The sequence below is a fragment of the Capricornis sumatraensis genome, chromosome 2, assembly GCF_032405125.1.
Source record: "Capricornis sumatraensis isolate serow.1 chromosome 2, serow.2, whole genome shotgun sequence".
Lineage (NCBI taxonomy): Eukaryota > Metazoa > Chordata > Mammalia > Artiodactyla > Bovidae > Capricornis > Capricornis sumatraensis.
The window spans coordinates 26,402,669-26,416,213 of record NC_091070.1 but is presented as its reverse complement, the minus strand read 5'-3'; the positions used below and the strand labels follow the sequence as shown (position 1 = coordinate 26,416,213).

The 13,545-nt window shown below is 36.1% G+C and overlaps 1 protein-coding gene across 1 annotated transcript in view; it reads right to left on the bottom strand.

The window, feature by feature from the left end:
• The window catches only part of LOC138096073 (coiled-coil domain-containing protein 170-like), a 30,491-nt gene that overhangs the window by 10,504 nt on the left and 6,442 nt on the right, over positions 1 to 13,545 (bottom strand). Inside the window, exons 2-4 of the mRNA XM_068992168.1 lie at positions 12,919 to 13,047; positions 5,292 to 5,548; positions 1,715 to 1,850 (exon numbers count right to left, since the gene is read on the bottom strand). Of these exons, the coding sequence (XP_068848269.1) occupies positions 1,715 to 1,850; positions 5,292 to 5,548; positions 12,919 to 13,047 (522 nt within the window). The remainder of the gene's footprint in view (positions 1 to 1,714; positions 1,851 to 5,291; positions 5,549 to 12,918; positions 13,048 to 13,545) is intronic.

The following is a 13,545-nucleotide window of genomic DNA, read 5'->3' as shown; positions in this document are numbered from 1 at the left end:
CTTCAGTTCTGAGAACTGAGTAAATAAGTTTACTTTCTGGACTTTCTGTCATGTGAAACTTAAAGATAGAAGGGAAGCTAGAGTTGTTGAAGTAATGATGGGTTTGTCTCACTAAAAGCCCAGAAAGAAAGAAAAAAAGGTAGCAGAAAAAAAAAAAAAAAGAGCAGTGGAAGAAAAGGTCAGAGCTACACAGACTGGTGTGGGAGAGTTTTTCAGAGATATGACAGAGAAGTGAAAAACATAGAAAGTGTTACTGTGAATTACTTGAAAGAGGTAATTAAAAATTGGAATCACTTTAAACTCTGAAAGTAGTTGCTGAATTTTTAAAGTGGAACCCCTCACGTTAATTGGATCATGATGGACCTTATTTTACATTCAGAATATTATAAACCTGGAGAAGGGCATGGCAACTGACTCCAGTATTCTTGCCTCGAAAATTACACAGACAGAGGAGCCTTGCGGGCTACAGCCCATGGAGTTGCAGAGCTGGACATGACTGAAGCAACTTAGCATGCATATAATAAACAATTATAGCCTATGGATTTCAGAATAAACTTTTACCACTTCCTTGACAGTAATTCATCTCCCATCCTCCTTCAATATTCCTCCATAAACAGAAGTTTCTCATCCTGCGAATTGCTATCTATTATGCAGCCATGAAATGAAAAGACGCTTACTCCTTGCAAGAAAAGTTATGACCAAACTAGATAGCATATTCAAAAGCAGAGACATTACTTTGCCAACAAAGGTCCGTCTAGTCAAGGCTATGGTTTTTCCAGTGGTCATGTATGGATGTGAGAGTTGGACTGTAAAGAAAGTTGAGTGCCGAAGAATTGATGCTTTTGAAGTGTGGTGTTGGAGAAGACTCTTGAGAGTCCCTTGGACTGCAAGGAGATCCAACCAGTCCATTCTGAAGGAGATCAGCCCTGGGGTTTCTTTGGAAGGAATAATGCTAAAGCTGAAACTCCAGTACTTTGGCCACCTCATGTGAAGAGTTGACTCATGATGAAGACTCATCAAGAGAAGACTCTGATGCTGGGAGGGATTGGGGGCAGGAGGAGAAGGGGATGAGAGAGGATGAGATGGCTGGATGGCATCACTGACTTGATGGACGTGAGTCTGAGTGAACTCCGGGAGTTTGTGATGGACAAGGAGGCCTGGCGTGCTGTGATTCATGGGGTTGCAAAGAGTCGGACACAACTGAACGACTGAACTGAACTGAACTAAAGGGACCAGGCTAATCTCTTCCTTCTAAACCCAACTCATGCATACATCTAGATTTCAATATCCAGTGTGGATGATCCACCAGTTTAGTTTTGTGACCCTTGTGCCTCAGTTTCAATGACTTTCTTCTACACCCCTATTCAATCCTTATATCCAAATCCAAAACCCAGATTTTGTCAGTGGCAGGAACTACCCCATACCAGAAATTTAAAACTTCAATATTTCACTCTCTAACCACCACCTCCTCCCAATTCTCTCACAGGTCCATTCCCTCTAACCTCCTCTTTAGTATCACAGAGACCTTCAGATCTGCCTTGCACTTTCTCTCCATACTCAGAAACGCTTTCAGTTCACCACGCTGTACTGCTTCCTTTTATCCTCCACAAGAAGAGGACCAACAAACCACTCAACATTTGCCAATTATCTCCTGGAATAACATAAAGTAACAAAAATCCTTTTTCTTCAAAAATCAATCAAAATTTGTTCTCACCTTTGTCATGAAACTATCCAAGGAATCTTCTTGCTCTTTCACACTCATATAAGGGGTGAATCTGTTAGCACTTGCTAACTTTTTCTCCAAAAGGTCTGCTTTTTGCTCTGCTCTTTTTCTTTCAATCAGATGTACTCTATGTAAGATATTGGTAGGTAACAATATCATGAAACCAATTTTTCAAACTTGAAATAATAAGAAATAAATTAAAATAAATTAAATATGTGTACCAAGTAAAAATGTATTCCTATGAAAAGAGCTGTGCAAGTTCCCGGATTATTTCTAGGAAGAGATGAGAAATGGCAGAGAAATGGAGAGAATGATTCCCTGTTAAATATGTAGTAGTTCCCCTGGGAGAAGTCAATTTTGAAACCACTCTTTCTCAAGAGGAAGTTTAAGTAGGAATATGTCTCTGCTACTATGATAATATTGTGATGATCAGGAGGTTCCACAAGGGTACAAATACCACGGGTCTGTATTTGCAAGTTCCATATCCATGGATTCAAGCAGCCATGGGTTGAAACTATTCAAAAAAAATTTTTTTCAGAAAGTTCCAAAAAGCAAAACTTAAATTTGTCTTACACAAACAACCATTTACATAGGATTAGCTATTACAAGTAATCTAGAGTTGATTTAAAGTACACAAGAGATGTGCATAGGTTATATGCAAATACTGTACTATTTTATACAAGGGATTTAGCATGTGCAGATTTCGGTACTCTCAGGGGTCCTAGAACCATCCCCTGCAGACCCTGAGGCACAAGGGATGAAGGACAACTGTATTCCCGTTTTAGTAACACCTGCATGGGCTCTTCAACTGAATCCCTGAATAGAGTTTCAAGAAAGGTAAGGAATTAGAAATGGTACAATATAAAACAGCATATGTAAAAACTTGTTTTATTATCAAATACAAACAACTAATTATTTGGTTCTTGTTTTGATTAACAATTGATAGGTTTGGTAATATTTTCTACCTTGAAGCTAAGTTAAAGTTTCAGTCCACCTTTCATGTTTGTTATATTCTTTTCTATAGAAGATTTGCATCCTACAGAATTAATGAATATGGGTCAGGTCAGAGAAAATATCTGAATTATCTAAGAGAAAATATAATTCCATAAAATTATATTGGAGACATGTAGGTCACACTCAAAAGGCCGTTCCTTGTAATTATAGCCTTAGAATGCGAGTAGACACAGAATGAGATAAAAACAATACTTTAAAAAATACTTCCCACGAATTTTTGAAACCTGATGAAAAAAATCAATTGATAGATTGAGTAAATTCTGCAAATCCAAAGTAGGATAGATACAAAGCTGGCCACACCAAGACATATCATCATCAAATTTCTACCAATTAAAAGTCAGAGAAAAAGCATATATTACCTTCTAACATACAGCTATAAGACTGAACACTGGCTTTTCAAAGAGAAACTATGTAAGTCAGAAGATAACTGAAGAACACTTTAGAGTGCAGAAAAAAAATACTGGCAACCTAGAGTTCTATACTCAGTTAAAAAAAAAAAACAAACCCTTTCAGAAGGAAAAATGGAAAAATTCATCCTTAGAAGAACTGCATTAAATTGCAGAAAAATTACAGGCAATTTTACAGGATAAAGGAAAATGATCCCTGGTGGCTACACAGAGCTGTAGAAAGGAATGAAGAGCACCAGGAGTGAGTGTGTGGGTCAATATAAATTAATACTGAAAATTAATATCTTATGAGATTTATAACATTTGGAAAAGTAAAATGTATCATAACAATAGTACAGGAGCATAAGATGGGTAAGTAGACTTACATTGTTATAAGATTTCTATTTTCAGATAACATGACAGCACTAACCTAGACTTTCATTGTAATCACAAGGTCTAAGTTACAAAGTTAATGACAATTTAAAAGATATTTAAAAATAACACAGGAGAAAAATAGTAATAAAAACTTGATTAATCAAAAAGAAAGTGGTGGGCACCTCCCTGGTGGTCCAGTGGTTAAGAATCCACCTGCCAATTCAGGGGACACAGGTTCGACCTCTGGTCTGAGAAGATTCCATTTACCATGGGGCAACTAAGCCTGTGTGGCATAACAATCCAGCCCATAAACCACAACTACTGACGCCCACACACTTACAGCAACAAGAAAAGCCACCACAATGAGAAGCCCACACATCGCAACTAGAGAGTGACCTCTGCTCACTGCAATTAGAGTAAGCCTGCACACAGCAATGAAGAACCAGCCAGCCAAAAATGAATGAATAAATAAATTAGTCAAAATGGATCAAAGATAAATTTTTAAGTATTAAAACAGTAACTATTAAAATAAAACATTTGTGTAAATCTTTGTGATACTAGATTAGGTTTCTTTGCTATAACACCAAAGACACAAAATGACAAAAGAAAAAAAGGTTTAAGCTTCATCAAAACTTTTTAGAAAACAGCCTGGAAGTCACTCAGAAGTAACATCAAAAAGTTAAACATAGAATTACTTTCAGTTCAGTTCAGTCTCTCAGTCGTGTCCAACTCTTCAAGACCCCATGAATTGCAGCATGCCAGGCCTCCCTGTCCATCACCAACTCCCGGAGTTCACTCAAACTCACGTCCATCGAGCACTTTACAACCCAGCAATTCTACTCCTAAGGCATTTAACTAAGAGAAATAAAACTTACAGTCATATAAGAGTTCACACAACAATGTACATAGCAGCTCATTCATAAAGTCCCTTGCAAATCCATTCTGAAGGAGATCAGCCCTGGGATTTCTTTGGAAGGAATGATGCTAAAGCTGAAACTCCAGTACTTTGGCCACCTCATGTGAAGAGTTGACTCATTGGAAAAGACTCTGATGCTGGGAGGGATTGGGGTCAGGAGGAGAAGGGGACGACAGAGGATGAGATGGCTGGATGGCATCACTGACTCGATGGACCCGAGTCTGAGTGAACTCCAGGATTTGGTGATGGACAAGGAGGCCTGGCGTGCTGCGATTCATGGGGTCGCTAAGAGTCAGACACGAGTGAGCAACTGAACTGAACTGAACTTGCAAAGGAAGCAACCTAATGTTCATCAACTGATGAATGGACAAACAAAATGTGATATAACCTTATAACAGAATATTATTCAGCCATAAAAAATTAAGTACTGATTTAGGCTAAACACTGATGTATCTTGAAAACACTGTGCTAAATTAAAGAAGTTAGACACAGAGGCCATACAAATGTCCAGAAAAGGCAAGCCCATAGAGAAAGACAGTAGACTGCTGGTTGTCAGAAACTGGAGAGAGTGGATTGGGGAGTAACTACTAGTAGACATGGATTTTTTTTAGAGGTTGATGAAAGTGTTCTAGAATTAGAGCGTGGTGATGTTTGTACAACCTTGTGAATATACTAAAAACTACTAGTATGCTGCAAAAGGGTGAATTTTAATGGAATGGAAATTATATCTCAATTGAAAATTTAGTTTTGAGTCAGGCATGTTAAATTTTGTTAGATTTAAATTCTGTGATCAGTCAGGAATATGAAGTTCATATAATATTAGCAAGCTTATGAAAAATGAATGACATTTTTGAAAACAAACTAGAAAATGTCCTACCTTAGAAGATTTTCTAGTTCTGTAATTCTTTCAGTTAGATCCCAGTTGCCTCTTTCAAGACTCTGAATACTGGTGTTTTTCAAAGATTTAATTCTGGTTAGAGAAGCAGTAAGTTCCTCTAAGTCCTTGATATGGTCTTTCAGGGACATTATCTGGAAAGACTGTTGCACATTATTTTCTTTGTAAGTTTCTAGCTCACTCTTCATCTCTTGCAATGAAGTTTCTTTTATGAAAAGTTTGTTTCGAAGATTTCTTAGCTAATGAGAAGAGGAAAGTGTTATTTTAAAGTCATTTATAATTTTGGTTTTAGAAAATCCATGATTTTAAATCATTATGAGCATTTAAATTATACATTATACAATAAAATGAGGATTTTTGAATCTCCTAACAGTAGATTCCAATATTAAATACACTTTAAAAATCTTATCAGGGCTTCCCTGGCGGTCTAGTGGTTAAGAATCTGTCTTGCAATGCAGGGGATATGATTCTTGGTCTGAGAAGATCCCTAAAATGCTGTAAGGCAACAAAGCCTGCAAGCCACAACTAGAGAAAGCCTGTGCGCAGCAACAAAAGACCCAGCACCGGCAAAAATAAATAAATAAATTTTAAAAAATCATATCAAATTGACACAAAGGGTTTGCAATAAGTAATTTTATTCTCATCAGCATTAAACTTATGGTTCCCAAGGGGTAAGGAGGAGAGGCATAAATTGGGAGACTGAATTTGACATATACACACTACTATATAGAAAATAGGACTTTCCTAGTGGCTCAGACGGTAAAGCGTCTTGCTTACAATGTGGGAGACCTGGATTCAATCCCTGGGTCAGGAAGATCCTCTGGAGAAGGAAGTGGCAACCCACTCCAGTACTCTTGCTGGGAAAATCCTATGGACAGAGGAGCATGGTGGGCTACAGTCCACGGGGTCATAAAGAGTCGGACACGACTGAGCGACTTCACTTTCATATAGAAAATAGATCATAAGGACCTACTGTATAGCACAGGGACCTCTAATCAATATTCTACAATGATCTATATAGGAAAATAATCTAAAAAAGAGTAGATACATGTATAACTAATCCACTTTGCTGTATACCTGAAATTAACCCAACATTGTAAATTACCTATAATAAAAAATTTTTTTAGATTGTTTGATACATGTGGAATATTCAGGAAAGTCTGAAAAAATTACAGCTTGTATAATGAAAAACTGTGATTGAGGAATATTCTGATTAAAAAGTCATGACTTTATGAATTACAAAAGAAAACAAAAACACCACTCTTGCATTACAGGCATACCTCAGAGATACGGCAGACCACTGATCCATGGAGATTGTATTAGCAGGCATGAAAACAAATTTAACCTCATTGTACATCTCCCTCAGAGCTCTTGGGTGACCAAGAGCAATAATATTTTGAAATGACTATTTTTCTCTCTCAACAGTAAAACCCAACAGCAGGTTTAAAATACTCAGTTACCCCATGTTGTAAACAAATGTGCTGTCATCCAGGCTTTGTCGTTCGATATACAGAGCACAAGCAAAGCAGATTTAGAATAATTCTCAAGGGTTCTAAGACTGGGATTGATCATTGGCCTCAAATGAAAGTCACTAGCTGCATTAACCTCTAAGAGAGAGTCAGCCTGTCCTTTGAAGCTTTGAAGCCAGGCACCGACTTCCCCTCTCTAGCTATGAAAGCCCTAGATGGCATCTTCTTCCAACAAGAGGCTGTTTTGTCTACATTGAAAATTTGTTGTTTAGTGTGGCCACCTTCATCTTGACCTTGGCCAGATCATCTGGATCTTATTGCAGCTACTATGTCAGCACTTGCTGCCTCACCTTGTACTTTTATGTAATGGAAACAGCTTTTTCCTTAAACCTTGTGAACCAACCTCTGCTAGCTTTAAACTTTTCTTCTGTAGCTTCCTTACTTCTCTCAGCCTTCCTAGAACTGAAAAGAGTTGGGGCCTTGCTCTGGATTAGGCTCTGGCTTAAGGAAATGCTGGGGCTGGTTTGATCTCTCTCCATATCACAAGGACTTTATCTATATCTGCAATAAAGTTGTTTCACTTTCTTATCATTTGTGTGTTCACCGGAATAGCAATTTTAATTTCTTTCAAGAATTCTTCCTTTGCATTCACAGCTAAGCCGACAGTTTGGGGCAAGAGGCCTAGCTTTCAACCTATCTCGGGTTATGACTTGCTTTCCTCAGAGTTTAATCATTTCTAGCTCTCGATTTTTATTTTTATTTTTACTTTACTTTACAATACTGTATTGGTTTTGCTATACATTGACATGAATCCGCCATGGGTGTACATGAGTTCCCAATCCTGAACCCCCTCCTATCTCCCACCCATAGCTTTTGATTTAAAGTGAGAGATGTGCAACTCTTCCTTCCACTTTAACACTTACATGTCATTGTAAGGTTATAAATTGGCCTAATTTTAATATTGTTGTGTCTCAGGGAATAGGAAGGTCAGAGGAGAGGAAAGAGAGATGGGGAATGGCAGGTAAATGGAGCAGTCAAAACTCCCAATGTTTACCAGCTAAGCTCACTATCTTATATGGGTACAGTTCATGGTGCCCCAAAACAATTACAACAGTAACATCAAAAATCACTGATCATAGATCACCACAACAAATATAACAATAAAAATGTCTGAAATATTGCAAGAGTTACCAAAATGTGACACAGAGGCACAAAGTGAGCAGATGTTGGTAGAAAAAGAACTCTGACAGGCCTGCTCAATGCAAGGTTGCCAGAGACCTCTGATTTATAAAAAACACAGAATCTGTGAGGTGAAATAAAGTGGAACACAATAAAAGAGGTCTGCCTGTTATCATTTATGTTAAAGAACCCAAATTTTTTAATAGTTTGATGTTGGATTTGGACATAATGAAACCTGAAATATATTCAGAACTTAACTAAATTTAGGTGCCCCAAAACTCAGATACAGCTTGTGGATAAAAACTGTCAACAAAGGATTTATATCTAGAATATATTAATATAAAGAACTCTAAATTATCAGAAAACAATCTAATTTTTAAAATGGGCAAAAGACTTGAACAGAAATTTTACCAGAAAGGATATATGGATGGCAAGTGAAAGTGAAAGTGAAGTCCTTTTCCTTCTCCAGGGGATCTTCCCAACCCAGGGATCGAACCCAGGTCTCCCACATTGCAGGCAGACACTTTAATCTCTGAGCCACTAGGGAAGCTGGGTCATATGGTATTTGCATATTTAGTTTTATAAGACACTGCCAAACCATTTTCCAGAGTATCTGGACCATTCTATCTTCCCACCAGCAACATATGGATGGCAAACAAGCACATAAAAATAGATTCGACATCACCACCCATTAAGGATATGCAAATTAAAGCCATAGTGTGATAATACTCCCCATGTATTAAGATTAAAATATATAAAATACAGAACAGGGGCAACACCAGATCCTGGTGAGGATGCAAAGAAACTGGATCACTCATATGTTGCTGGTAGGAAGACAGAATGGTCCAGATACTCTGGAAAATTGTTTGGCAGTGTCTTATAAAACTAAATATGCAAATACCATATGACCCAGCTATTATATTTTGGGGCACTTATCCAAGAGAAATGAAAAATTATGTTCACATAAAAATCTGTGCATGAATGTTCATAGCAACTTTACTTTTGAAAACTAAAAAACCAGAAGTTATCCAGGTATTTGTCAACAAGTGAATGGTTAAGCAAACTGTGGTATATACATACCACAATCTCAGCAATAAAAAGGACCAAACTATTGATATAACAGCTTGAACAAATCTTCAGGAAATTACACCGAGTGAAACAAGCCAATCTAAAATGGTTGTATATGCATGATTCTATTTGTAAAACATTTAAAAAACAGCTTTATTGGCATATAATTCATAGATTTATTCATTTAAAGTACACAGCTGAATGGTTTTTGGTATATTCATAGAATTGTGTAACCATATTGAACTTCTTTTTTTTTTTACTTTTTAAATTGAGATATAATCCACACACTGTAAAATTCACCCTTTATAGTATACAATTCAGTTTTTAGTATATTCACAGTTGTGCAACCATCATCGTGATCTAATTCCAGAATATTTTCATTATCCCTTAAAGAAATCCCATACCCACTAGTAGTTACCTCCAACCCAGCCCTTGGCAATCACTAATCTGTTCTCTGTTTCTATGGATTTGCCTATTCTGGACATTTTATATAAAGGGAAATCTTATAATATGCTGTCTCTTGTGACTGGCGTGTTTTCACTTAGCATAGTGTTTTCAAGGTTCATCTATGTTGGAGCATCAATTAGTACTTCATTCCTTTTCATTGCTAAATAATATTCTACTGCATGGATATACCACATTTGGATATTTACTCATCAACGGATATTTGTGTTATGTCTACTTTTTGGTTTTACAGAAAATGCTAAAATGAACATTCATTTACAAGTTTTTATGTGAATATATTTCTAATTCTCTTGTGTTTCTACCTAGGAGTGTGACTGTTGAGTCACATGGTAATATGTTTAGCTTTTTAGTATATAACTTTTTTTTCCAGTATATAACGTTTTTGAAATGACAGCATTTTAGATATGAAGAGATTAGTGGTTGCCAGGAGTTGGGATGGGAAGGAAGTGGATGTGCATATCAAATGGCAATGGGAAGGATCTTTGTGCTGTTAAAACTCCTTGTTCAGTGTTTTGACCGACTGTTTAGAACATAATACCCACAAATAAGTACAAGTAAAACTGGGGAAACCTGAATAATACTGGTGGATTGTATTGCATCAATGTCAATATTTAGGCTGTTACATTTACAGTTTTGTAAAATTTGGGAGAAACTGTGCAAAGTTTACAAAGAATATCTCTGTATTATTTCTTAAAACTGCAAATGAATCTATAATTATCTCAATAAAAAGTTCAACCAAAACTATTTTTTCTTCAATATTTTAAAATGCTATTTATTAGTTTACTAGCTTATTTTTTTAGTTTTCTTTTTTTATAAAGTTATTTATTTTAATTGGAGGCTAATTACTTTACAATATTGTATTGGTTTTACGATTCAACTAAAATTAATAATAACTGGTTCTCATGATTTTTTCTTTAGCTGCAAAATTTATATTGCTTCCATTCACCCCCTCCAGGACTGGTGCATTTACCAGGTTTATATTATTTGCCTTGTTACTACACTAAGGGAAGAAAAATATTTGCAAAAAACAGTCATATTGCCCTCACAAATCGAAGTTTCCTTGAAAATCAAATTAAAAATACTGGCAAAACACATTAATTTTATCTTAAATTTAAGACAGTAGGCCTTATCATACATATTATCAGTCAACAAATTGTTAGACCTTTTTTTTTCCTTGGATGAGCCTCACTGCTCTTGGGATCTTAGTTCCAAGACCAGGGATCTAACCCAGGCCTCCTGCAGTGGAAGTGCCAAGTTCTAACCACTGGATCACCAGGGAATTCCCTGTTTAACTTTTATTATTACAGCAGCCTACCTAGCACTATACAAAGAGTTTTAGCTCAATATCATATTCCCTAAACTAGACAATCCAATCACCAACTGAATTCTTTAATATTTATCCCTTCTGTATCTGCCTTTTTCTAAATATAGCTTTTTGCACCTGTTTCTCCATTATTGGACAGAAACACATGGTAATTATTTTTGTATGTCCCACAAAGAGATAATTATAACAGAAAGACTTAAATATATGCATGAATAGAAAAATTGTCTCATCAAGACAATTGTGTTACTATAAAATTAAATAATAGGTTATTGGGAAAGGGAAAGCTGACTCTAGCTGAAGGTATTCTATTGTGATCAATATACCTTTTTAAATTTTGTTTTTTATTTTATTTACTTTATGTTTTGAAGTTTTTTTTTTTTTCTTTTTCTTTTGGCTGTACAGCTTGTAGTATTTTAGTTCCCTGACCAGGGACTGAACTCAGACCCTTGGCAGGAGAGAACAGAGTACTAACCACTGGACCACCAGGTAATTGTTTTTGTTTTTATTTTTTAAAAGCTTGGAGTTAAATTGTCACTGATTTTTATTAAATTTAGAAAATGCCAATATGAGCTATGAAATACTTTTTCATGTATATAGTCTCTAAAATCAATTCACAATGAGGCCTTGTAGAACCTTTGTAGACCTTGTAGAACCTTTGACAAACAAAAACTAAGTATAGGTACCAAATGCTTTGTGAGCATGTAAAAAATTGTTCTTAAGAAGTACTTGGAAATTCTATATGAATAGAATTCATTCTATATGAATAACTTACATATTTTCTTTAAATCTGTTTAAAGGTTTTTTATGAGTTAGACAAAGACATGAACCCCTGGACACAATGACCAAGTTAGGACACAGAAAACAGATGACCATCTACAAGTCCAGGAGAGAGGCCTCAGAAGAAACTAACCATCTCACCATGAAAAAAAAAGTAATTATGCGAGGTGATGGATGTTATTAAGCAAACTTTTTGGGGTAATCATTTCACAACACATATGTACATCAAATCACCATACTGTACATCTTAAATTTACACCATGTTATGTCAGTTATATGGCAATAAAGCTGGGGGAAACATTAAAAAGAAGAAGAAACTAGCCCTGTTGACACTTTATATTGGACTTCTCGCCTCCAGAATTATGAAAAATTTTGTTAACTAAGCCAACCAGTCCATGGCATTTTATTACGGCAGCCCAAGCAAACCAATATAGAAACAACAAATAGCTGCTTATTCAAAAGGCATTATTCAATGTCCCACAATATCAGCACTCAGAACATTTTACTTGAAGGTAACCATAGTGGCAATACAGACTCGCAGCCACATTACGTTACCTTTAACATCGACAACGGCCTTGGGATTCCAATCTTGATTACCAATCTCTTGCAACAAATATTTTAGGGTACAAGAGTTCAGCTAAAAAATTCCTAAGTATCCTTTAGTTCATTGCAGGGTATCAAATGTATCAAAGTCAAGGTACTTCTTACAAATGTGGTTTCTTTTTCATCTGTTGATACTACTCAGATGTTTCATCAAATATTTAATAAGATTAGTAGATATTTGCCATTTGGCACTTTACTGAAAGTGAGAACTCATCCTTTCCATCAAAAAAAATGCTTAATACATGTAACTATTATCTTCCCAGGTGGCACAGTGGTAAAGAATCTACCTGCCAGTTCAGGAGACATAAGAGACACAGGTTCAATCCATGAGTTGGGAAGATCCCCTAGAGTAGAAAATGGCACCCCACTCCAGTATTCTTGTCTAGGAAATTCCATGGACAGAGAAGTCTAGTGGTCTACAGCCCCTGGAGTCACAAAGCGTCGGACACAACTGAGCATGAACAGGCAGATTATTATTCTGCACATTTTGAGCATGGCAGTTCCTACGTCATTCAGTAGTCACTCAAAAGCAGCAATATGTAACATCTCCAAAGGGATTTCTCTGGCAAAGGATAGATTTGGATCTACATTAGTGCCCCTCAGTACTGAGGGGGAAAAAGCAAAACTGAGTTTAGATAATACTTGGAGACTTTTATCAGAATGTTTCGCTCCCTACAGAGGATATAATGTCCCATGGAGTCTTATTTTCAAGTAATCCATATACCTCAGCTAAAAGATTCTTGTTTTTCACCAACAAACCAACAAGGTCAGGATGGAGTGAATCAGCTGCCCTTTTGTTGCACTTGACTGGGTTCCTGGTGGGAACCACTTCAAGAGGTGGATTAAGACACGCCTACAAAAAGAAATTTCAAATTAATCAGCTAAACATGTACCCTGTAATAAAAACCGCACTGTCTTAGTTCACAAACTCAAATAAGTAACTCTAAAATACAACTTCAAAATATTCGTTTTGAGGTGGTATCCTAACAAATGAAATAGGTCTCAAAAGGTAGCAAGTAACATGTTAACCTAAAAGTCTACCTTACATTTCTCTAAAAATTCTTAACAATTTATAATACCTGCCATGAGTAAATGCAGCACGTCTAATAAACATAATTTCTGAAGTATAGGAAAGAAAACACACATAAAATGTCAGAAAATTTTAATTCACACCTAATAAAGCCTTTACAGAGCCTTAAACTATTATAAGGTCACTGGTGAAAGATTTACCAGTATTTGTTTTATTTTCATTATAAGTAAATTCCTATGCTTATATCTTATACAAATTTATTTTTTTAATCTGATTTCAGTAAATCAACATCAATTTTGTGTTTCCTTCATATTTTACTGA